The sequence below is a fragment of the Myotis nattereri genome (genome assembly GCF_964212035.1).
Source record: "Myotis nattereri genome assembly, chromosome: 6".
NCBI classification, from domain to species: Eukaryota; Metazoa; Chordata; class Mammalia; order Chiroptera; family Vespertilionidae; genus Myotis; species Myotis nattereri.
The window spans coordinates 37,800,394-37,827,010 of record NC_138081.1 but is presented as its reverse complement, the minus strand read 5'-3'; the positions used below and the strand labels follow the sequence as shown (position 1 = coordinate 37,827,010).

At 38.2% G+C, this 26,617-nt stretch overlaps 1 protein-coding gene across 1 annotated transcript in view; it reads left to right on the top strand.

Moving 5' to 3' along the window:
- TMEM30A (transmembrane protein 30A) overlaps positions 1-26,617 on the top strand; it is a 39,342-nt gene continuing 12,725 nt past the window's right edge. Inside the window, exons 1-3 of the mRNA XM_081094712.1 lie at positions 1-519; positions 23,130-23,237; positions 26,476-26,583. Coding sequence (XP_080950838.1) covers positions 4-519; positions 23,130-23,237; positions 26,476-26,583 — 732 coding nt within the window. The 5' untranslated portion in view covers positions 1-3. The remainder of the gene's footprint in view (positions 520-23,129; positions 23,238-26,475; positions 26,584-26,617) is intronic.

The following is a 26,617-nucleotide window of genomic DNA, read 5'->3' as shown; positions in this document are numbered from 1 at the left end:
CAGATGAGCACGGTGCCTCCGCCCTCTCCCTCCCCTTTCTACCCTCCTCCCCTTCCCCCTCCCCTCGTCCCTCAGTCCTCTCCCTCCTTCCCCTCTCCCCCGCCGTCTGGAGTCTCCAGCAAACACCAGCTTCCGGCCAATGGCCGTCTGCGAAAGGGTGTCCCGCCTCTTCCGCTTTTACACAGGAGGTCGCAGCAGCGCCTGCGCGTCTACTGCCAGGGTCAGCAGGCCGATCCCCTGGGCGGAACACCAGCGCCTGGCGGAGCCACGCCCGGGGGGTCCATGGCGATGAGCTATAACTCGAAGGATGAGGTGGACGGCGGGCCCCCGTGCGCTCCCGGGGGCGCCGCCAAGAACCGGAGGCCGGATAACACGGCCTTCAAACAGCAGCGCCTGCCGGCTTGGCAGCCCATCCTTACGGCTGGCACGGTGCTCCCCACCTTCTTCATCATCGGCCTCATCTTCATCCCCATTGGCATCGGCATCTTCGTCACCTCCAACAACATCCGCGAGATCGAGGTGAGGGAGCGCGCGGCGTGGGAGCGGGCGCCGCCTGGAGCGGGACCCTCGCGGCCTGCCCCCCGCTCCCCCCTTCCCCGTCCTCAGCCCCCGGGAGGCGGGCCCAGGCCTCGCCTCCCCGCACCTGCCCTCTCCTCTCCCTCGGGTTCTGGTCTCTCCGCGGCTTTCCGAATTCGCACTTTCGTCGCGCTTGCGATTCACACCATTAGGGACGGTGAGCGTTTAGTGCAGAGGGTGGGGCCGAGGAAGAACACCCCTTCCGTGCGCGGTTGATGTGGCTCGGTGAGGATGTTTTTTATTATTATTATTACTATTATTATTATTATTATTTTTACCTCCAACGGAGGTTAAGAGCGAGAAAGGGGAGAGAGAGAGAGAGAGAGAGAGAAAAGTTATATCTAGACACGACTCCGGGAGAACTGACGTAGCCAGAATGTCATTCCCTGCGTGGGAATTGTCAGAGATGATCACCTTGGCCATTGTTGGGCAGAGGACCGGAGTCAGGCATGACGTCTTGGTGGTTTTTGTTTTGTTTTTTTTTTTTTTAGCTAAAGAAGTTGTCGTGTGTTGCCAGGTCACAATTAGGACCGATGACCGACGTGTGCACAGGACCTTTTATTTGGAGCAAATTGAGGCTTTCAGTTGTAGGGCACGATACAGGTGAAAGGTAACCTGAAACTTCAGTTCCGGATATGCTTTTAGGCTGTGTGTATTAATAATCATGCCCTACATCCGCCCTAGTTTTTGTTCTTTCTAGATTTTAAACTTTTTTTTTTTTTTTTTTAAAGAGAGTGAATGATCACAGAATAAGTGGTACACTGACCTGAGTATTTTACTGCTCTAAGACATGATAGAGAAACTTGGGGAAGCATCTTGAATCGCCAAAGCAGCCATCATAGGCTGTGCGTCCATCTGCAGTGAAGACAGGGTGATAGTAGAATGTAATACTTCGTATAGGTGTCCGGTGTTAAACACCTGCTCGTCGTTTTCCTTGAATATCTGAGGGTATTTTTATCCGTTTTTAGGGGCAGTACCTGGCACCAACTAATCTGGATTTCTTCGTTCTATCAGGTTATATCATCTCCTTCCCCTCTATTTTATGCATGTGAGTTAATGGGGCTTTCAGAGTCATTTTATTTCAACTACAGGAATAGGCATACAAATACCTGTTTTCCAATTTAATTTACCTTACCTCTAAAAGCAAAATTGATATGTATTTTTAATTGTACAGTGTTTAATTGTACACTTTAGGTTAGTAACAGTAATGAGAATAGTATCTATAGCATAGTTTTTAAATATTTTACTAAAAATTCAGTTTAGTAACTAGAGAAAGAGTCACAGTCTGTTTTTCCAGTGTGCATTTTTATGTGTTTTATCATTTCTGTCTCCCGAATAGTCCTTCAAATGTAGTACCTCTTGTTCTCTCAGCTACACTAGGATCAAACATACGAGTGAAGTGATGTATTGCAAGGACCGTGGGCTCTGTCCGGGCTGGGGTCAGGCAGAGCTGGGTTTAAATTCCATCTTAGTCACTAACTAGCTCAGTTTCTTGGAAAACTTCATCTCTCTGAGCTTCAAGTTTCCTTATCTGTAAAATACATAAATAATGCCTATCTTTTAAAAATATGAGAGTTAGAGTCAGTGTAGGTAAGACTCTTGGTATTTATTAAGTTTGTATAATAAATAGCTACTATTATTATGATTCTTAATCAGATGATAAATGGAGCCAGACAGGTTGACATTTGGTGGTAAGCTAGAAGAATATTGTAAAGTTGAGGCAGAAACCCAAACCCAGATGTCTTTATTCCCATCCAACCTTAAGCTTTTGCACAACATTAGGATTCTTACTGCAGTGTTAGGAGGTGAGAAGAAAATAATTTAACATTAGATGTTTTATCATCTTATTTAAACTTCTTAAGATAATAATAATGAAAGTAGCAATAATTGCAATTTTATGTGATCGGTATTTATTATCAAAACTCACCTTTGTTAGTATATATTATACTATGAAAATAAATATTTACTTCCTTTGAATCTTTTGGGTTTTGAAATGAAATAACGCTCTTCACCTTTACACTAAGTGGTTGGTGACATGGAAATTTCTTAAATAATTCTTCTGTATATACTTCTGGTTCAAGTGGCTTGAAGGGTCTACTGCAGCTTGGTCTAGTTAAAAGGATACTGAAGTTAAAAGTCAAGGCATTAGAGTTGAAGTTCCATCTCTGTTAGTGACCCTAAGCATATTTTTCAGTCTCAGATTTTTCACTTGAAGAACCAAAAGATTCAGACTCGATTTCTAAGGTGATGTTTAATTCTAAAATTGTATGACTTCCAACTTTAATGTGATTTTTTAAAAAATGCTGCATATCCAAATTGCATCTCCTTTGGAACCAGAGGAAATGAAAAGTAAAACTGATTAGGAATTTTGTAACCAACACTGACATAAATTGTGGGAATAGAATAAATTTTCTTTTTTTAATTTGGCTGTTAAATATGTAGAAAATTGCTTCTGAATTGAGCCTGGAGTTTATTATGAGAAAAACCTAGGGAGCTTTCCCAAAACACACATGTTTGCTTCAGCCTCCTCTCCACCCTTTACCAGATACTAGTTTAGTTTAAAATATGCTGAGGGTTATTTAAAGTAAAGGAGCAATGAAAATTTCTTGCCAACATTTACTTTCATACTATAAGTTGCTCACGCCTTTTAACTTATTCCTCATCTTTTAAAAAATTTTAAGAACACTTGTTTTTGTGTCAAATTACTAGGCCCAAGGAGCTTTGCCAATAGTTCTTTTGTAATATAGCTTAAAGTGCTAAGATTAAAAATCCAAGCTTTTTAAGTGTAAAAATCAGTGGGTCTTTATGATAATTCCAGAAATGTTATACTTAAAATTACTGTTGTTGTAAAGCACATTGGACTCACCTGACAAAGATGTAAAAAAGGTGTTTTTAATTTAATGCTTATATTTGTTAATATATCTTCCTCCCACCCCCATTAGGTTCATATATCTTGTTTAGTTGGTTTTTAGATTTTCTGTAATAAAATGAAAACTGAGGTTGTTAATTTTATCTTTCATAGGAAAATATTTAATGTCTCACTCAACACTAAGGTTTAATATATATATGTATGTGCATATATAAATATATTTTATTAATCCTCACCTGAGGATATTTTTTCCATTGATTTTTAGAGAGGGAGTGAGAGAGATACATCCATTGATTGCCTCCCACATGCATCCCAACTGGGGCTGGGATTGAACTCAAGACCAGGGTCTATGCTCTAACCACTGAGCACACCAGCTAGGGCTATCTTCATATGTTATTAGCAGCAATGAATAAATATTTCCTTTAATTTGGCAATTGTAGGGGTCAGGCACATTTTTCTACCTCAAAGATAATGTGTTTCTAATCTAAGGCTCTTGTTGGTGAGGCTGAGATATTAATTGAATAGAGCTAACTTGAAAAAAAATAGTGAGTATTCTGAACTTTTACAAAGGCATTTGTCAGTGTTAAGTTATGTAGTTTAATGGTTAGAATTGGATGAGGACATTATTCAAAATAATATTCAGAGTAAATTAAAAAACTAAACATTAACTTTAAATTAATATTGCCAAAAGTGTTCACGATAAATTTTCATTAAATTGTAGTGGATTAGCACTCCCTCCCCTGGTTGATAGAAAACTCCAAATCTCATTTTTGTCACTTTATATTTAATCCTATTTATTTTATTTTTCTTGTTTTTGATAAAAATACAGTTTTATTTATTGCTTTTACTCCTGTGCAACTTGGATTCTTAGGTTCCAAGATTTTTAAGAGGATTAAAGTTCTTTTCTGCATTGAGTATAAGTTGCTTTGTAGATTGTTAAACAATATAAGCACTTTATGATAAGAAGTTTAAAGATTTTAAAATTCACATGACTTGCAGTTGCTTAAAAGCCGACTCTTGGAAATTAAGAGGTTTGGGGTTAGTGTTTTTAATTTGTTACTCAAGTAACTTTAGTACTTAGATCAAGGCATGACAAAGTAAATATGGCCAGCCAAACCGGTTTGTGAGCCCCAGGAACTGAGAATGGTTTTACAGATGAACATGTACCATTGATTTGATGATAGAGAACATTAAGTTTAAACACCCAATTATATGAACTGTTTCCCTCCACCCCAAAATAATTCTATTCTTAATAATAGACTGGTGTTACCAGAAAATTGTACACAATTGTTATTATATTTTGAATGTCAACAATAAAAATTAGTGCAAATTTGTTTTCTCTTTTGGTATAGAAGAGTCTGTATAATATTCTCGGTCTTGCCTCTTCGTTTGCAAAGCCTAAAATACTTTCTGGCCCTTTAAAAACAATACTTTCCTGCCCTTAACGTCAAGTTTTAAAGAAACATACCGACAAATTTAGCATTTGTTACAAAAATATCAGTATTTAATTATACTTTCTAATCCTCAATAATCTTTTAGTTAGGTATAATGATCCCTGACAATTGCTTGTGTTCTTCCTTCTTTGTACAAATTTAAATACCTTAGCTAAATTTACCATTAATCTTGGCTCAGGTAATATCCTTCTCCTTTTCGCTGGCACAGTCAGATAAAGTTTAAGCAACTAAAGAAAATTGCTTTTGAAAGTTTTACTTAGGTTACCTTTTGCATTCGTTAGAGTCTCTAAAAAGGACCCCTGAAAAATTCCTGAGTGTCGACTGATCAGTTCAAAGGGGCACTTAAAATGCCATTTTTAACGTAATCTAATTAATACTTAAAATGATTTACCTTGTTACTCAGCATTTTGTTGAGTGATCTGTTTAGGTCTTTTATTGATTTCCTTTAAGACAAATTGACATTCAAAACTGGAAGTTTTCCAGTCCTTGGACAGTGTGAAAATTGCATGTCCTTCAAATTCCTCCTTTCCCACTGCATTAAATTCTGTCTGTTCTTAGGAATAGGTTAGGAGTAGGATGAATTTTTAGGATTACCAAGAAGAGATGACAGTTTGATTTAGGGCAGCCGTGGGCAAACTACCGCCCGTTTGAAATGAATAAAACTACTGAAAAAAAAGACCGTACCCTTTTATGTAATGATGTTTACTTTGAATTTATATTAGTTCACACAAACACTCCATCCATGCTTTTGTTCCGGCCCTCCGGTCCAGTTTAAGAACCCATTGTGGCCCTCAAGTCAAAAAGTTTGCCCACCCCTGATTTAGGGGAACAATCACAATGGTAGCAAAACAAATCTGAGAAATACAATAACTTAAATTGATCTATTTATCTACCTCTGTTCTGTTTTGCCTCTGGTTCTTTGTGTTTTGTAGTTAAGCTGATGGGCAGGTTTCCAACTTATTGTAATCTGCACTGTACCATGTATGCTTTTGACATTTAATAAATAAGAAAACTGTAGTTCCTCTCCCACTTGGTAGCCTCTTTCTCGGATAAGTTATGAACTATTATCTTTAGTATAAACTATTTTTTCTCCCTATCTTTATTGAGGTATACTTGACAAATAAATTGTATATATTTAATAAGTTTATTGTGATGGTGATATACATATAAATTATGAAATCTCCTTAGTCAAGCTAATGAACATATCCATCACCTTCTATAGTTGCCGCGTGTGTGTGTGTGTGTGTGTGTGTGTGTGTGTGTGTTTTGAAAACACTTAAGCTCTATCCTCTTGTCAAAAAGACAAGAAATAATAAGTGTTGGTGAGAGTGTGGAGAAAAGGGCACCCTTGTCTGTTCTTAGGAATAGGTTAGGAGTAGGATGAATTTTTAGGATTACCAAGAAGAGATGACAGTTTGATTTAGGGCAAAATTGGTAAATTGTAAATTGTAATTTACAATTGTAATTGTAAATTGTAAATTGGTACAGCCATTACGGAAAACAATATGGAAGTTCCTCAAAAAATTAAAAACTAAAACTACCATATGATCCAGAAATCCAAAGAATTTTATATACTATGTATATATCCAAAGGGAGAGAAAACTTTGTTTTTATACCCAACAGATTTTATTACAACCTGGATATTAGGTTAGGTTAGGCTACCCTTGAATTTTAGCTGATGAAGGAGGGCATACTAAATGATAGAAAAAATTTGTGGACAGGGCCTCTTTTTTATTTTTTCACACAGAGAGCCCTTAAGGAGCCTGTAATCTTTTTTAAGATTTTTTTTCTTTTTAATCCTCACCTGAGGACATGATTTTATTGAATTGGGGGGGGGGGGCGCGAGAGGAGAGAGAGAGAGAGAGAGAGAGAGAGAGAGAGAGAGAGAGAGAGAGAGAAAGAAAGAAAGAAAGAAAGAAAGAAAGAAAGAAAGAAAGAAAGAAAGAAAGAAAGAAAGAAATGAAGTGAGAGTGAAACATGGATTGGTTTATCTCCCACACTTGCCCTGACTGGGAATTGAACCCACGACTTTTCGGTGCATGGGATAACACTCAACCAACTGAGCCACACTGACCAGGACAGAGCCTGGAATCTTTTGAAGGAGATGAGACAGACATATAAAAGGAAACTAAGTATTGCTGGATGAGTGGCACAGACAGAAAATGCCTTAGTAGTTTAAAGGAAGACAACATCACATCTGTCTTTAATAACCCTGGAAAACTTGGTAACTTCGTGTTGGAAAAGGGGTTTGAGCTGGAACTTGCAGGGTAAGTAAACAGCAGTTCTAAAGGGGAGGTTGGATTCATTTCAAGAAGGAGATTAATATGAGCAAAGTTGTAGTGACAGGAAATCAAAAGGTATATAGAGAAAATAAGGATAAGGGCCAATCAGCTGGTGCCATGTTGTTGATAGACTTGTATTTGATAGTGAATGTATTAAGCTGGGAAAATAGCATGAGGGGCACAATGTGTATCAGTTAAGATTGGGTTCAGCAATGAGTAAAATTTTCATTCTCATGTGAAATCTCTTAGAAATGCAGTCCCTGGCTAGTATGGAGGCTGTTTTACTGAATCCACACTCTCTAGTTTATTGCTCCGTCTGTCTTAGGGCTTGGCTCCAATGCTCACAGTTCAGACTGGAGGCTAGAGTTCTAGTTGTCACATCCTTTTCCAGGAAGTAGTGTGGAGGAAGGGATGAAGAACAAAGGAATAAAGGACTTTTAAAGTCCATCCATGGTGAAGTTTTAGCATAGGTTTTGTGGTATTTTTCCATTTGGTGATGATATAAATTGGTTTGAGAAGTAATGAGATAGAAAAAACGTTATCAAAAAATAAATTAGTTACTTCATTTATACTTTATGGGTCTTCAAATTGAACAATTACGCCTGAAATATTTGTATAATTCTCTAACACTGGTAAAATGTCATTTTCTGCCCATTCTTTAGAATCACTTTCACTGTCAGATACTATCATATTTCTCTTTTGCCTTCGCGATGGTCTAATGCTAGACTCATTACTATCTTCTGACAAAATACTATCTTCCAACTGACTGCCAAAGCCACTCAGCCAATCAGACAAAGTGTCTGCACATAATTCGCTCAAATGTTCTTCTCTGCTGCAATGCCTCTTTTAAAAATCTTTTGCCAGAATAAAAGATGGGTGGAAAGAATTAGATGTATTGCTTGTCACATCTCTGGAAATACTGACCGATGAGTTGAGAAAAAGACAAAAGTTAACTTGGGACTGGTCAGTAACATTTGGACGCGGAAACACAAGTATACTTGTGACCAGTCAGCGGGTGTTAGTAACAAAGCCACACTAGCTATAAGGGAGGCTGAGAAAAGGGGTCTTTAGATAGTAATTGAGAATTTTATACTGTGGACGAAAGGTGGCACAAGTTAGGGTGAGGGGTCGTTAACAGTCTGTAACACAGGGCTATATTTGGGAAGATTTGTCTAGTGATACTATGTTATGTTGGCTGAGTGTTATGGGAGCTGAGTCATCTAGATGTCAGAGTCTAGTAGTTTAGACACTGAATAATGGTTACATTTTTATATTGATTATAGTATTGAGTTTAACTTGATTTCATGGTAAAAGCCAATATGTGTTGTGTGGCATACGAAAAGCAAATCAGGTATAGGACTTTGATGTTAACACTTTAAAAAAGTTATAGAAGGAATATGCGCTCTTATTTTCTTCAGCCTGTCTTTTTCTTTCTTTGTTCAGCATATAAATGCATTCTAATTTCTTCTCTTACACATGGCCCTGGCTAGTGTGGCTCAATTGGTTAGGCGTCATGTCATGCACTGAAAGGTTTCCGGTTTAATTCCTGGTCAGATCTCATGCCAGGGTTGTAGACTTGATCCCTAGAAAGGGTATGTGGGAGGCAGCTGATTGCTGTTTCTCTCCCTTTTCCTACCTCTCTAAAAATCAATAAAAAAGAGAAAATATTCTATCTTGATTTAATTTAATAATAAAAATGTAATAATGACCCATATAATTTGAGTCTGCTAAGAATTTTATATGACATTTGATACAGGGACACTTATAAGGGTAATGTTGCTATTCTCTGCATTTTATTTTTAGAGGTTGGATGTTGAATCTGAGAATAAGTCATTTGCTTAGTCACAGCTGGGATTCAAATTCTAGCACTCTGACCTCTTGTTTTGTTTCTTCTAGGTGCTGGTCTATATTCTCTTTTTTCACACAATCTCTTTTGAAAAGAAAGATGTGCACACTTATTGATAATTAGAGGCCCAGTGCACGAAATTCGTGTACGGTGGTGGTGGTGGTGGGGGGTGTCCTTCAGCCCATCCTGCATCTTCTCGCAATCCAGGATCCCTTGGGTAGGGTCCCTAGGCTTGGCCGGCTATCAGGGCCTATTGTGGCTTTCCTTCCCCTGGCTGCTGGCAGCTGGCCCACTGCTGCCACTGCTTGCCATCTGTGCGGCACTCCTCCTCCTCCCCTGCCACTGGTCGCCTCCCTCTGTGGGCGACAGGTGTGGGGTGCGATCCCTTGGCTGGCCTGGGCATCCCTCTGCGGGGCGATTGCTGTCCGGCCTCGCACACCTGGTCCTGCTTCTTTGGGGTGATCGCGGAGCTCCCCCCTTTCCCAATCGATCGCCCCACCGGCCGGTGGCCTGGACTTCCCTCCTTAGGGCAATCAATTGCAGAGCACCCCCCCCCCCCCCCATCGATCACCCTGCAGAGTGTGGCCTGGGCCTTCCTCTGCAGGGCAATCGTGGGGTGATGGCAGGGCCCCCTGACCAATTGCATCACACCCTCCTTGGCTGGCCTGGCACCAGTGTGTATCATAGGTAATCGTTCGAATGGTCGTTCGGCTGTTCGGTTGTTAAGTCGATTTGCATAATACACTTTTGTTATTATAGTTGTCCATTCCCAGCTCCCATTCACTCATTCCTTAATCCACTGTATCTGATGTATGTTAGATGGTGAAAAGTGCTATGAAGAAAAATGAAAGGGAGTAGGAATGGTTGAAGAATAGTTGACAATTTTGTGTAGTCAAGGAATGCCTCATTAAAGTGGTATTTGTGTAAAGGTCTAAAAAAGATGAGGGACTGAGCTATATTGATATCTGAGGGAAGAATGTTTCAGACAGAAGAAATAAGAGCAAAAGTACATAGTAGAATGTTTGAGGAACAACGAAGTCATTGGCTGGAGCAGAATGAGAAGTGGGGGAGGATAGTAGAAAATGAGGCTAGAGTGGTAAAGTAGTGGGGTGCACATCACATGGGTCGTTACAGGGATTTTGGCTTCTACAGGCAGTGTAATGCGAAGCAATTGAAAAGTTTCACACAGGTAGGTGACATGATCTTACTACTTAAGATTAAAAGAGTTACCCTGTCAATGATATGGAGAATATTATCTGGGGAATAAGTAGAAGCAGGGAAACCAGTTAAGGGGCTATTAATAATAATTCAAGTAGAATGAAGATAACTAAGATATTTTGGTCTGCATTGGAAAGATGGAGTTGTAGTTTATCAAGGTGGGAAAGACTGTAGAAGTTTTGGTGTGATAGTAGGGGGGTTGGGGGGGCGTGAGGAGCTGAATAAAGAGGGTGTTTTTGGTTTGATTTTTGACTTGCTACAATGGGACACCTTTTAGATAACCAGGTTGGAAATAATGAGTAGGCAATTGAATACATGAGTGTAGAGTTTAGGGGGAAGGTTGAAACTGGGGTTACACATTTGAGGGCAAATCAGCATAGATATATAAAGACCTAAGATGGAATGAGATCAAGAGAGTGATTATGGCTCTGAGTCACTCTGTTGAAGCGGTTAGGGAGATCAAGAGGAACTAGCAAAGGAAACTGAAAAGCAGCAGCCAAGGAGGCAGGGGAAAAGCAGAGTGTAGTGTCCAGGAAACCTGTTTCAAGAAAGAGGGTGTGAACAAACATGCCAAATGCTGATGATAGTTACAGAAACAGGACTGAGAGCTGACCTTTGAGTTAGCAACATGAAGAGCTCTGGTAACCTGTCTTACAGTGAATGGCATTACCATCTATGTTTTTTTAAAGCTAGAAACCCTGGAAATCAACTTAAACTGATTTGTCCTCATCTCACCTCTAGGCATTAAGTTGTGTGAATTCTTTCTTTATATTTTTTTGAATCTGTCTCTTTCCCATTCCCTCTGCCCTTTTCTAAGTTTATGTTCTCAACATTTCTCACGTGGATTATTGCAGTAGCATTTTGTTTTCTTTGCTTCTAGTCTGGCATTTTCTTAAGCCTTTCTGCACTTTACTGCCAGAGTAATCTTTTAAACATTATTTTTAAAAATTGATTTTAGAGAGAGAATAATATCAATGTGAGAGAGAAACACTGATCCGCTGCCTCTGGCATGCACCCTCACCAGGCATCGAATTGAGGATCAAACCTGGCCAGGCATTGAACCCACCACCTTTTGGTGTAAGGCAAGCATGTCAAACTCAAAGGCTAACACAGACCAAATAAACACGGTTTAAGTTTATGTGGGCCACAAAAAAACAAAGGCTTCAATTTTTATAGAAATGTAGGTTTATTTCAGTAGAGACATGCTGAATACAAAGGGCTGAAATAAGTGAGTAATCGTTAACATAAAAAATAGAATATTTTAATAAAATTAATATTTTTTTATACATTAATTTACAAGACACTGAATAACTGTACAAATTAATAAGCATAACACAAATAAACCTATTTTTCTTGTTCTTCGAAAGCAAAATATTTACTGCTGCATACACCAAACAAATAAGTCCATGGCAATTGGCTGTTAAAAGATTCGCTGCTAGTATTAGTGGAGAGAAATGGTGCGCCTGCACATAAGGTGGGTAAGGGAAATGAATGCAACACGATTATAGTAATCAGTCATTAGCGAATGTTGTAGTTCGTTATTAATAATTATGTATGACAGGATATTGCAAAAATTAAGTTATGAAATTTTAATTAAAACGTTTCTTACATACCGTTATATTGGCTGGGCTGCAAAAATATTCGTTGTGGGCCACATACAGCCCGCAGGCTGCGAGTTTGACATGCTTGGTATAAGGGATGACTAACCCAACCCGCCACACTGACCAGGGCCAAAGTGATCTTTTTAGAAGGCTAATTGGAATACAGTAGGCCCTTGACTTACGAGTGTCCCGACTAACGAGTTTTTTGAGATATGAGCCATATCTCGGCCGATTTTTTGCTTTAAGTTGCGAGCTAAAATTCGGGTTACAAGCCAGCTTCAGATACCCCACCGCTAGTTGGCGCAGCAAACGTTACAGTGAACGCCACAACATCAGCCCAGCATCACGTGTCTCACTCGTTCACTTTATGATTTGACATAAGAGTAATTTGAGTTACGAGCTCCGTCACGGAACGAATTAAACTCATAAGTCAAGGCCCCACTGTATCTCATTCTCTTCATTAAAATTTTTCTTGTGGCTCCCTCTAGCATTCGGGATAATTTTAGATCCTTAATGTAAAATATAATTTTCTTTATGATAGGCTACTTTCTACTTCTCCAGCCTCATATACCATTCCCCTACCCTTTGCTCTAGCAGTAGCAAACTATTTTAGTTTCTGGGATGTATCATGCTGCTAGATCTACCTTAAATGTCCTTCCTTTTCTTATTCTACCATGTTTTTTCAAATTTCATTCCTGTCCACACTATAGAAAGTTTTCCTTGATTTCTCCCTTTCCCCACCTGATACATATGCTTCTTTCAGGTTTTAGAAGTACTAGCTTATGACCTGTCATAGCATTATCAAATTATATTCTGTAGCCCTAGCTGGTTTGGCTCAGTGGATAGATCACCGGCCCGTGGACTGAAGGGGGTCCCAGGTTCAATTCTGATCCTAGTACACATACTTCAGTTGCAGGCTTGATTCCTGGCCGTGGTTGGGGCTCATGTGGGAGGCAACAGTTCAATGTCTCTCTCTCACATCGATGTTTCTCTCTCTCTCCTCTCCCTTCTACTCTTTTCTAAAAATCAATGGAAAAATATCCTCAGGTGAAAATAAAAAGCAGTCCTAAAAAAAATTATATTCTGTAATTATTGATTAACATGACTTTCTATTCCACTAGTCTCTAAAGTCTTTTGTGGTACAAACAATACATTTTTCTGTTATGTATTCCCATCCTATATATAGCACAATGCTTGGCATCTAATAGGAACTAAGGTGTTTGAATGAATAGATTAAATAATGAAGTTCAATTGTTATAGTCAAATTTTAAAACAATATATTGAGAGTTTAATCATCTGCTTGGTATTATGGGTTTGAAGGAGTTATTGAAATTAGCCAAGGAAAATGTTATATACTACAAGATCAAACTTATATAAACAGTGATATCCGTCTGTATCTAAAGGCAAAACAAATTTAATAAACAGGTTGATCAGCAAATGTTGCAGCAAAGGAAGGGGTACATGATTTTAAAAATGGCATAAAATACTTCACCCCCACCCCCCAAATTTTTGGAAGCTTATTTTAGAAGGAAGTACTGTTATATCCTTATTAGGTCTCAAAAATTGGAAACTGTGGACCAACCATCAATTATATAGATTTGTAGTTTAATTTCTGAAATAAATTAAAATGGAAGAATGGTTATGTGATATTATAGCATCTAATAACATTGTTTATCAATATAGTGAGTAAGTTGGCTGTTGTTCAAAGCTCTCAGGTCTCACATTATGTGTGATAATATTTAGTTATGAAAAAAATTTAGATATTTTTACTTGACTTTTAAAAAGATATGGTGTATTTTTTCTTTTACCTTTAAAAAACTGGCATGAGGGTCTCAAAGTTTTATCTCTAGTGGAAGCAATGAGAGTCAAGTTCAAAGATGCTAAGTATATTGCTAAGGAAGAATTGGTAGAAGTTGGGGACTGCAACATTACGCCAAATATGCCAGGATGTTGAGCTAGGATGCTTGGGACAATGGTGGTACCATTTACAGGTTTCAAAAGACCACAGTTGGGTGTGAGATTAAGGGATTCAAAGAACCATCATTATTGATTTTTTTAAGTCAAGTTTTTAGTGAAGCATAACCAAAAAAGATGGACAAATCATGTATGCATGGCTTAATTTTCAGAAGATCACCATGATTAGAAATAGAGTTTCAGTTGGGAAGGAAGAAGTGCAACCAAGTGAATATACCTAGGAATATAAAAATGGGGCTGAGGGGTGAAGATAAGACCAGTGACAGTGTAGAGAGGGTAGTGTAATGGAGGACACGTGATATGAGGCAGCATGAGGCTATCGTCAGAAAGTAGCACTAGGTGAAAGGCACTAATATTTGAACATCATTTATATAACTATATAAATACAATGTTTTTTAATAGAAAAGACCATCTATTGCCTCAAAATAGAAAGCCCTTTATGTATATTAATTGCTTATCAGTTCTTTGAGCCACCTTGTCATATAAGAGAGAGCATAATTAGGAAAGCCCTTTTCATCAGGTCTGTCCTAGGCAGTTTTTATAACTTGATATTTTAATGAGACTTTTAAGGGGTAAATTAAAACTTCATGTTAGAATTTATTTTGTTTGTAGAAATGAGTTAAATGCTATATATAACAGCCTTGTGTATGAAAATTTGTATTATAAAATTCTATTTCAAACTCCAAAATTTAAGGTGGTCCTGGGATAACATCTACTTATGACAAAGTTGTTATTTTTAAACCTATATTTTAGGTGAAAAATAAGATTTGGTAGTATTGTTTAAAACATCAGCATATTAACAATTGGTGCCAATTTTATTTTAAAATATATTGGTTTTTTATTTTTTTTAAAATATATATTTTATTGATTTTTTACAGAGAGGAAGGGAGAGAGATAGAGAGTTAGAAACATCGATGAGAGAGAAACATCGATCAGCTGCCTCCTGCACATCTCCTACTGGGGATATGCCTGCAACCAAGGTACATGCCCTTGACCGGAATCGAACCTGGGACCTTTCAGTCCGCAGGCCGACGCTCTATCCACTGAGCCAAACCGGTTTCGGCAAAATATATTGTTTTTTAAATTAACTTCCATATTCCTAAATTATTGTATAATGTTAATATAATATTAAAGATTATGGGAAGCAAGAGTGCAGTCTGATGGAAAGAATAGCAACTTTGTAGCTGGACAGGATACCATTCTATCATGTGATGTATTGAATTGTATCTCCCTCCCTCCAGAAGATATGTTGAGATACTAATTCCTAGTTCCTATGAATGTGATTTTATTTGGAAGTAGAGTCATTGCAGATGTAGTCAAGTTAAGTTAAGGTCATTTGGGTGGGCTCCTAACCAATATGACTGGAGTTTTTGTAGGAAGATACAGACACTCATAGAGGGAAGAAGATGTGAAGACAGACATCATGTAACGACAAAGGCAGAAGTGGAGCAGTGCAGCTGCAAGCCAAGGAATGCCAAGGAAGCTAGGAAGAGGCAAGGAAGGATTCTGCCAAGAGTCACAGGGGGAGTGTAGCCATGCTGACACTTTGAACTCAGACTTTTAGCCTCCAACCATGAGATAATAAATTTCTCTTGTTCTAAGACATCCAGTCTGTGGTCATTTGTTAAGGCAACTCTAGGAAATGGACATAGTGATATATCAGGTGTTTGGTTTTTGATCCTTTAACTTCTGAATCTCAATTTCCTTTATGTAATAGATTAAGAACATTTGGGAAATAATACATAGCTTTGCTATTGCTGTTCTTTCTTCAAAGATCATTTACATTTAGAAGTGTAAAATTGAGACTTCCATAGAATTAGAAGTAAAAACCTTGTCTGTGCTTCCCATTCACAGTCTCTAACTTACATAAGCATACAACAGATTTCATATGGCCCATAGAATTTTACTAGGAGGTAAAGGATTCAATTTGTTTTGTACCTGTAAATTTAGAACTTAGCTGTTGATTTTTAAAAACTAATTTTCAAAAATAAAATAACCCGGAGTGACTCAGTTTTGTTTTTTTTAAAATATATTTTATTGATTTTTACAGAAAGGAAGGGAGAGGGATAGAGAATTAGAAACATCGATGAGAGAGAAACATCGATCAGCTGCCTCCTGCACACCCTATACTGGGGATGTGCCCACAACCAAGGTACATGCCCTTGACTGGAATCGAACCTGGGACCTTTCAGTCCGCAGGCCGACGCTCTATCCACTGAGCCAAACCAGTCAGGGCCTGGAGTGACTCAGTTTTAAAAAATTCAACTGCTAAGTTTGAAGAGGGCCTAAATAATTTAAATATGGATGTTTATTTTCTCCACCCCCTTTATCTGATAAGTATTTTTGAGGGGAAGTTTTTTAAATTAATGTATTACCTATTTAATAAAAAGGACGCATTTAAAATACTTTTTAAAATGTTGTTCAGTACTCCAGGGTACCCTGCTGCCTCGTGCCCCTGTTACATATATTTCCTCTGACTCTCATAATCCATATTCACCTTCTTTCCTATGAGGGCCTGAGTTATACAGATGACTTATTTTACAAGTACAGTAACCTCTGTGGAAAACTTCAGTGCTATCCCTTATTTTTGAGCCATGGATAGGAAGCAGTGTAAGTTGCATTACTTCCTCTGAAGCAAGAATGTGGACAGTTGCTCAGCCTCTACAGACTTCTCTTTTTTGCTTGCTGCTGTGGTATCACACCACTGGCACTAATAGGACTCATAAAACTGAAGAATCTGCTCCTGTCCCCTAGAGCAGGGGTAATGCCATGCCCATCCTATTCCCTAGCTGATGTCTGCCCTACCTAATGTCAATTGAATGAATTTCCTTGTTGCTACTAGTGTTGCTGTACCTCAGTGTCCGAGCTAAGGAGCTATCTCTTGAAGCTTTCAATGCTGCCATTACTAAGAATTCTAGAATAGGGTTGGAATGGCCTTCTCCATAGCTCTATACACATTTCGTCCCCTGGGCTAAAAAGCCACCCTGTTTTAGTTTATAGTGGCTCAAAGTTACGAAACCTACCTCTTTGGAATGTGAATTATCTCAATCAAGACCCTGCAGGCTTATGAGAAACTTTTACCTCTCCCTTAAGGACTTTAAATTAGAGTCTTGTCTATAATAAGAGTTACAACCAGAAATAACTTTATGACCTAGCTATATGGCCGGGTAAACTTCTAATTACTGAACATCTTCTGTTCTTATTGTCCTACAGTGACCTTCTTTCCCTCTGAAACCCCTAGGTGATCCTTAGCTCAGAATGTCATATGTCCCTCATTTTCCCTCTCTTTCCTGGAACCTCTCATGTATGTGGGGTTCACATGTGTAGGTATGTATTAAATTTGTGTTTTCTTTTTCTCTTTTTAATCTATCTCATGTTTATTTAATTATTAGACTAGCCAAAAGAACTTAGGGGGGTAAAATTTCCTCCTCCTCTACAGTATTAAGGAATGATTACTTCATAATGGGGCATTAAGGAAGAAATGAAAGTTCCATTTCCTAGACTTTTTAAATCTGTTCTTACACAAATATTTGGTTATGTTAGCCTCCTTAGAAATCTCTCAAGCTTCTTAATTTCCTGCAGGACATTTTTAACACTCAGGGTGACTGAGCTTTCAGAGACTTTGTTCTCAGAAGCAGTAACCAACTCTGGATAGCTTCCACAGGAAAGGAATTTTTTAGAGGGAGATTGGGTAGGTCACACATAAAATGGATAAGAAGTCGAGAGGAGCATGTTTAGAGACAGAAAAGAAAGTTTGGAAGCAGAAACAGTGACTTAAAGCTATAGCGGCTGTTGAGTTCTCCCAGCTACTGCTGTGGCTACTAATCTAATCACACCCACTCTGGTCTGTCTCCCAAGATTTAGTGATTTATATGGAGACTCAGTCATCTAGACTCAATTGAATTGCTCCAGATTTTATGCTTTTGTACTCGCTGCCTGGGGCTAGGGATAAGGAGGACTCATTTACCCCTTTGGCTTCTGTGGTGGGAGATTGAGTCCTGTCTCCCTATAAAACTCTCAAAATGGAGAATTCCATAATACTTGGGAGAGAGTTGCAATGCTGGGAAGTTTCATAACAACAAAAACAAATCATAATTATATCTCAATGATTTTTCTTCATTCTTATAATCTGAAGGTCTTGAGTTTGTACATTAGAAAGAATGTTTTATGTCCATTGTGTGAGAGAGCATAATATGGTGCCAGGAGTATAGATTTTTGAGAAAAGCTGAGCTGGGTTCAAATACTTCTCCTAATTATTAGCTAGATGATCTTGGGAAAATTGCTATACCTTCCTAAGTGGCAGTTTCCTATATATATATATATATATATGTTTATGGCTAAGTGTCCATCTGACCGGTAGCTATGACCCGCACTGACCACCAGGGGACAGGCGCTAAACATAGGAGAACCCAAGAACCACCCTCTTGCAATCCGGGAACCCCTCAGGGGATGTTGGAGAGCTGGTTTTGGCCCGATCCCTGCAGGCCAGGCCGAGGAACTCCACCTGCTGGAGGGACCTGCTCACTCCACTGACGCCCTTCAAGCCACAGCACCCACCGCAGGTGCGGCCGGCCAGGGAGGGACTGTGGGAGATTGGATCCAGGGGGTGTCCGGTCCCTCCCCACCGGCCACCTTCTAATTAATTTCCTTTCAATGTGCATGAATCTGTGCACTGGGACACTAGTTCTAAAATAAGGAAAGTGAAAACAAACTTTGCAAGGACTATTGTATTTTTTAATGAGATGATATGTATTAAGTGCTTATCATATCTGGCCCTTAATAAATAGTCTGTAAACAGTAGTCAAACACTGTGTGTCATATGGCTCTAGTTTATCTTCTTAACCTGGTTTCATTTCCTTGTCTCATGAAAATTCTCCACAAATCCAAAGTATTTATGATCATTGTCCTTAAAGGTACCTGTGCTCTCTACCTTCTTGCTACTTCATATGCCCCCTCTTTTTTTATGGCTCATTTAAAATCCTCTTTTCTTCTTAGTATGAATATACTGGTCTGTAACTGTCTTCTTTACCATTCAGTTTGCACTTTGCATTTATAGTAGTTATTTCATGTGCTATCTTTGATAAAGATAGTCTTCTAGAAGGCAAAGGGGACTCACTGTTCTTGGGAAAAATAGTTTAGTAGAAGAGCATTGGGCCTGGAGTCAGTGATCCTTGGTTGTAGCCTAGTAGCAGCTATTGCTATTCTGCTGGAATGGCTAATTACATCACACTCACACTATTTTTTTTTAATATATTTTATTGATTTTTTACAGAGAGGAAGGGAGAGAGAGAGCTAGAAACATCGATGAGAGAGAAACATCAATCAGCCGCCTCCTGCACATCTTCCACTGGGGATGTGCCCGCAACCCAGGTACACGCCCTTGACCAGAATCGAACCTGGGACCCTTCAGTCCGCAGGCCGACGCTCCATCCACTGACCCAAACCGGTTTCGGCTATTTTTTTTTTTTTTTTAATCAGATGGTTGTTCGGCCACACTAGTATTCTCTACAGAACAAACTTTCTTGTTTTTTGCAATATGGATATACTTGAGTATTTTCCAAATCTTTAAGTGTTAGTCTTGTTTTGCTTACCATTATTCCTTCTCTTTTCATTTCTTTGTTCTTGCCACTTACTATAAGCAGTCAGGTGAAACCAAGCTACTCCTTCAACACTTTGCTGAGAAGTCTCCTTACTCAATAAAATTTCAGTTTTGTTCCCTACAAATTCCACAGAATGCTAGAACATAGCCAGTGTTTTCTTTTTGCCACTTTATAACAAGGATCATCTCTTTTCCATTGTCCAATAACATGTTCCTCATTTTCATCTGAAACCTCACCAGAATGGTCTTTACCATCTATATTTCTACAAGTATTCTGTTCAAGATTGTTTATATATTCCTGTTACAGCAGCACCCCACTTTTTGGTACCAAATCTGTCTTAGCTTGGGCTACTTTAAAAATATATCACAGACTGGGTGGCTTCAACAGGCATTTATTTCTCAGTCTTGGAGGCTGGGAAGTGCGAGATCAAAGTGTGGGCAGATTCACTTCCTGGTGAGGACCCTCTTCCTTAACTTGCATATGGCTATTTTCTCACTTTGTCTCTTCCTGTTGGGATCAGCAATGAGTGAGATTCTCTCTTCTCCTGGCTCCATTTTCAATGAAGTTTCTGTTTATTAATTTTTACAGTATTCTTCAGTAGTTGAATGGGTGAATAATCTGGTACATCCAGGAAATGGAATAATGTTCAATGCTAAAAATTAATATGCTCTTAAACCATGAAAAGACATGGAGGAACCTTAAATATATATATTTAGTGAAAGGCCAATTCGAAAAGCCTACATACTGTATAATTCCAACTATCTGACATTCTGAAAAAGGCAAAACTATGGAAATATTAAAAAGATCAGTGGCAGCTCCTCGGGTTAACAGGATGTATTAGACAGAGTACAGGGGATTTTTAAGGCAGTAAAAACTATTATGTATGATACTCTGGTGGTGTATACCTGTCATTATACATTTGTCAAAATCCATAGAGTGTAGAACATCAAGAGTGAATTTTAGTGTAACCTATGGCCTTTGAGTTATTATGATGTATCAGTGTAGGGTCCTTAATTGTAAAAAATGTAAAAAATGTTTCACTCTGGTGGAGCATATTGCTTGTTGGGGCTGTGTGTGTGTGTGTGTGTGTGTGTGTGGCGAGGGAGGGGGCGCAGAAAGTACATGAGAACTCTGTACTTTCCATTCAGTTTTGCTGTGAACCTAAAACTGCTCTAAAAACATAAAATCTAGTTAAAAAAAATCTGATAATGGAAACAAAAGCTGTCATTTTAGCTATCTGGCCAGGTCTTACACCAGCTGGTGTACTGCATTTTAGTTCTGACACTAATCACCCTGAGTTATCATCAGACTCCACAGGTGTAAGGACATGTTCCCCAATTAGACTGCCACTTCTTCATACACCAGCCGCAGCCAGGTCACCAGGCTATTCACACTTCTAGCCAAGTAGCTTACAGATAAGGGGGGTTCCCAAACCCCCCTCACAAGACTGCTCTCACTTCAGATGCAAGTTGCAAGTTCAGAGGTCTCTAGGCCACCTACACTTCTGACCAACTGGCTATCAAATGGGGGTTTTCCTGTGACTCCTCTCAGGTTTTATAATTTGCTAGAATGATTCATAGAACTCAGGGAAATGCTATACTTATGATTACAGTTTTATTATAAACAATAGAAATTGGGACCAGCTAAATGAAGAGATGCATGAGGCAAGGACTTGAAGGGTCCTGAATGCAGAGCCTCTTGCCCTCTCCCTGTGGAAGCAGGTCACATCACTCTCCTGGCACATCAGTGGATTAACCAACTAGGAAGCTCCCCTGTGCTTCCGTGTCCAGAGTTTTTATTGAAATTTCATGACATAGGCATGATTGATTAAGCATTGGCCACAGGATTGAACTAAATTTCCAGCCTTTCTTCAGACAATGAGGGGTTCTCTGCCAAAGTCCCTAATCACATCTAGTCTTTCTGGTCACCAGCCCTGAGCCTGAGCGTGAGCCTGAACCATTTTGTTAGCATAAATTTGAGCTTGAATCAAGGGATTTATCAAAAACAAATACTCTCCTATCACAGGAAATTCCAAGGGTTTTAGAAACTCCCTGCCTGAAATCCAGGACAAAGACAAGACATATTCTTTTTTTTTTTTTTTAATGTATTTTTATTGATTTCAGAGAGGAAGGGAGAGGGAGAGGAACATCAATGATGAGAGAGAATCATCGATTAGCTGCCTCCTGCACGCCCCCTACTGGGGATAAAACCCACAACCCTAAGTATGTACCCTTGACTGGAATCCATCCTGGGACCCTTCAGTCCGCAGGTTGACACTCTATCTACTGAGCCAACCTGGCTAGGGCTGGCAAATTCTTTATTAGACAACACCAGGCTTTTAAAAAATGGTAGCCCTTGAGAAACCTAATACTTTTTTTTTTTTAATTTGAAAATGTACCATGGAAAGCTAAGCTCAGATAACTGAAAAATATTTAAGATTAGAAGAGGTAAGAACAATAGCTGATTTACAAATCTCTGTATTAGTCTTGTTTTAAATTATGTCCACAAAAGAACATCCAGCCTACAGAAAAGTCTTAAAAGAGTTTATTTGAGCCAAATTTTGAGGACATGCCCAGAAGCAAAATCTCAACTGATTGAGAAAATGCTTGGGAGAATAGCAGGTTTGTAGTTCCTTTTCTGCATTTAGAATCAAAGAAAATGTAAGGAGGAACACATGAAATCCACTGTTGGTAAATTAAGGAGGTGGGAGAAGGCAAACCAGGGAAATCTCTAGCATTGAACAAATGGCAAAATGGAGAAACACATATTTCTTGTACACTGGTGGGTACAGGATTGTTAATAATTTACATTTACAGTACATAGGGATGGTATATAAGGAACAAGAGCCCTAACCGGTTTGGCTCAGTGGATAGAGCATCGGCCTGTGGACTCAAGGGTCCCAGGTTCGATTCCGGTCAAGGGCATGTACCTTGGTTGTGGGCACATCCCCAGTAGGGGGCGTGCAAGAGGCAGCTGATCGATGTTTCTCTCTCATCGATGTTTCTAACTCTCTATCCCTCTCCCTTCCTCTCTGTAAAAAATCAATAAAATATATATATTAAAAAAAAGGAACAAGATTAACATGAGTGCTCTGGTGGTCATGTGCTCTGGTGCCTCCATTATGTCTTGGAGGGATCTAGAAAAGAAAATTACTCTGGCCTCCTAGATGCATAAGAACGATGGACAGAGTTCAGTTAAAGATTTACCTCTGCTAAGGAAGCTACAGGCCTGGGATGTGACTACCCGCCATGGCCTGCCCAGTTAGGAATTTATGATTAGACCATCCTGTGTGGTTACTTTTGTTCACTGAGCTTGTCAGGCCTGCCATGTGGCCACCTGAGCTTATTAGGGTTATTTTATAGCTCCTTTTTTGTTCACAGTTCTTTAAATCTTTTTGTTATAGCTCTTTAAATCTTTGTACCTCGTGCAGATTGGATTTCATATTTATGATTTTGATGCATAAATGATTTTCTTTTGATAAAAAGTATATAGAGAGAAATTTACTTGGAAAGGTGAGCTAGTATAATAACATGAGTCTTTCCAGTTTTCACTCACACTGGTAAAATAAAATAAACAGATAACCTTAAAAAGCTTTTTTCTTGAGCTGTAGGTTGCTTCATTGGACTCACTTTCCTCTCTAAGAGCAAGTTATTCTAGAATGTATCCACTTTTTCCAAGGAAGTACTTAGTTCTGTTTTTTCTTTTGCAGATTGATTATACCGGAATAGACCCTTCCAGTCCCTGCAATAAATGTTTGTCCCGGAATGTGACACCTTGTATTTGTACAATTAACTTCACACTGGAACAGTCATTTGAGGTCTGTATTCCCAAGTAATGTGTTTAAGAAGCCATGCTTTAAAAAGTGTTATATTGTGTTAATGTTTTTACAAAATTGTTTTGTGTGTGTTTGGAGAAGTCACTTTAATTAATTGGTTGTAGATGCTCTTATGCTAAAAAAGCTTTTTTTTTTTTTTTTTTTTTTTTGCTATTGAATTATGCTGCCTGGTAATTAAAGACATGTATTTAAGTAGTTTATTTTAGCACTTTGTAATCTAAATTTAAAACATTGTTTTTTATATTACTGAAAAATTTTATTGTACAAATCACTTTTGATCACATTTATATCTACACTTGTATTTTTAAAATTATTGTTCAAATTATTTTGCCCACCTCTAATATTAAAACAAGTTTTTAGAAAATAAATACTGCCCTAGCTGATTTGGCTCAGTGAATAGAGCGTCGGCCTGTGGACCAAAGGGTCGTGGGTTCAATCCTGGTCAGGGGCATGTACCTTGGTTGCAGGCTCCTTGGGCCCTGACCTTGGTCGGAGGCAACCAATTGATGTGTTTCTCTCACATCAATATTTCTCGCTGTCTTTCCCTCTCTCTTCCACTCTCCCTAAAAATCAATGGAAAAATATCCTCGGCCAAGGATTAACAAAAAAAAAAAAGAAGAAGGAAGGAAGGAATGGAGGGAGGGAGGGAGGGAGGGAGGGAGGAAGGAAGGAAGGAAGGAAGGAAGGAAGGAAGGAAGGAAGGAAGGAAGGAAGGAAGGAAGGAAATACTAATTCACCCATTATTTTACGGTATTATTTTTCTATCAGATATGAACCATTACCATAAATACAAACACTTAGTGAAACTATTGACCTTTTTATGTCTTGATAAGCAGAACAACATTTTTGTGTGTGTGGTCTGTCTGTCTTTTGTATTCACACTTATCTAGCAATCTGGGGAACAGCATCAAAGACAAATGGCAACACCAGTTTGTGCTCTTCTTTACCTGAAAATTGAACTTAAGAATTATTTTTTAGGGAGCAAAACTGCTTTAATACATGCCAACTTGTTTTTCTACACTTGAGTTTTCTGAAAGGTAGTAATGACTTTTGTAGTCCCTGGTAGATGACTGCTATCTAGTGGTTGTAGATGCTCTTACACTAAAATAAAGGAAAATGTTACCTTTTTATAAAAACAAGAAAATGAATTTGGGAGAAGACAGATTATTTTACTTTGTTTCAGCAGAAATAACATATAAATTGAAAACACTGTAGAAATTCTATTATTTTTCAATGTGATGGACAAATTATAAAGATGCATTAAGTTCTTATTGTTAGAACAGGCAGAATTAAAGCATTGAAAGAGACTTGTAATGATTTAGAAGCTACATTAGTTTCCCCCCATTAAAAACAGTTATTTTAGCCCTAGCTAGTTTGGCTCACTGGATAGAGCGTCGGCCTGGGGACTAAAGGGTCCCAGGTTTGATTCCGGTCAAGGGCATGTACCTTGGTTGCAGGCACATCCCCAGTAGGGGGTGTGCAGGAGGCAGCTGATCAATGCTTCTCTCTCATCGATGTTTCTAACTCTCTATCCCTCTCCCTTCCTCTCTGTAAAAAATCAATAAAATATATTTTTAAAAAAAAACACAGTTATTTTAGAACATTTCTTCTGCAAAGGTGATCATCTTCAGATTCATTATTTTGTGGGCTCTGTGTTCTTTCGCAAGCCAACCATTTGAATTGCACTAAAGCCTTTTCAGAGAACTTCAAGTAAGTTATTTTGTCTCAGTATTCATTTAAAATAATTTCTTTTTCAGTTTGTAAGTTGAATTTACTTCTTAATTGAGATGATACTTTTTTTTAAAGCGTTTTCTTTGTTTCTGTGATATAATTTTTTTTTAAATCCTCACTGGAGAATATTTTTTTCTATTGATTTTTTTTCTTTTTTTTTTGTAGAGAGATTGAAAGAGATGGAGGAGAAGGGAGGGAGGAAGGAATGGAGGGAGGGAGGGAGGGAGGGGAAGAGAGTGAGAGAGAGAGAGAGAGAGAGAGAGAGAGAGAGAGACATCTATGTGAGAGAGACACATCGACTGGTTGTCTCCTGCACACCCCCTTACCTGGGATGGGGAGCAAACCCTCAACTGAGTTATATGCCCTTGCCTGGCAGTTGAACCTCTAACCATTGAGCAAAACCAGCCAGGGCTGTGATATAATTTTCATAACCAAAAATAAAGTAAGTAAATAGTTTTCATGTAAACATTTTCTTTATATAGAATAAGAATTTGCAAACATTTGACATTTGAAAATCAAGCTCTAAATAAATGATTATGTATATGAAATTAAATAAAGCATATCTGAAATGTTATTGAATTTCTCTTTTTCCTGGATTCCTTTCATCCTTTAATTCCTTTTATTTAGTTTTAATTTTTAAAATTTTTATTGAATTTATTGGGGTGACATTGGTTAATAAAATTATATAGGTTTTAAGTGTACAATTCTGTAATACGTCATCTGTATATTATATTGTGTGTTCACCACCCAAAGTCAGTTTTCCTTCTGTCACTATTATCCCTCCTTTTCTTTAATTTCTTTTAATTGAGGGTAAGATTATAGATAATAGAGATAGCAACCAGAAAGTAGAAAATCGTGTAATGTTTTGCTACCTCTAAAAAATCTTACATTCAAGATGGCATCTTGTGAATAATTGTAGTGTATGTAGGTTACTGTTCTTACTCAAGTTATTTCCAAGTTGGCTCTGTTGAATACATTAAAGTACTTTTCTTGATTATTACAAAATGACACATTATTTTAGATACTTTACTAATTATTAATTTAATAATTACTACTATTATGTAGTATTCTGTGGAGAAATTTATTATGACTCAGCTCAAGTTCAGAATTACTTGGGCGGTAAGTGCTCATTGGGTAGACCAATCTGAATTAGAGAAAATTTTAAGTTGAAAGTAGATCAGAATAGGTGTGTGTGTGTGTGTGTGTGTGTGTGTGTGTGTGTTCTTTTAAATCTAAATAGCACTTCTTTGAAGTCTTTAAGGATATTTTCAAAGTTTATCCTTGGGTTTTTGCAACATACTTTCTTTAACCTTACTTACAATTTGTGTTGTTTTAGATTGCCAAGTACTGGTAGAGTTCACTCCAGTACCTGTTTTTTAAGTTTTCATAAACTAGTACAGTCCAAAATGATGTAGCCTTTATGTATGCATGAAACAGTTTTATACTTAATCATTTTAAGTGAAAAAATTTTCCCTTTCTGTTCCTGTAGGGCAATGTGTTTATGTATTATGGACTGTCTAATTTCTATCAAAACCATCGTCGTTATGTGAAATCTCGAGATGATAGTCAACTAAATGGAGATCCTACTGCTTTACTTGTAAGTAAAATGATGAAATATGATAATGTGGTTT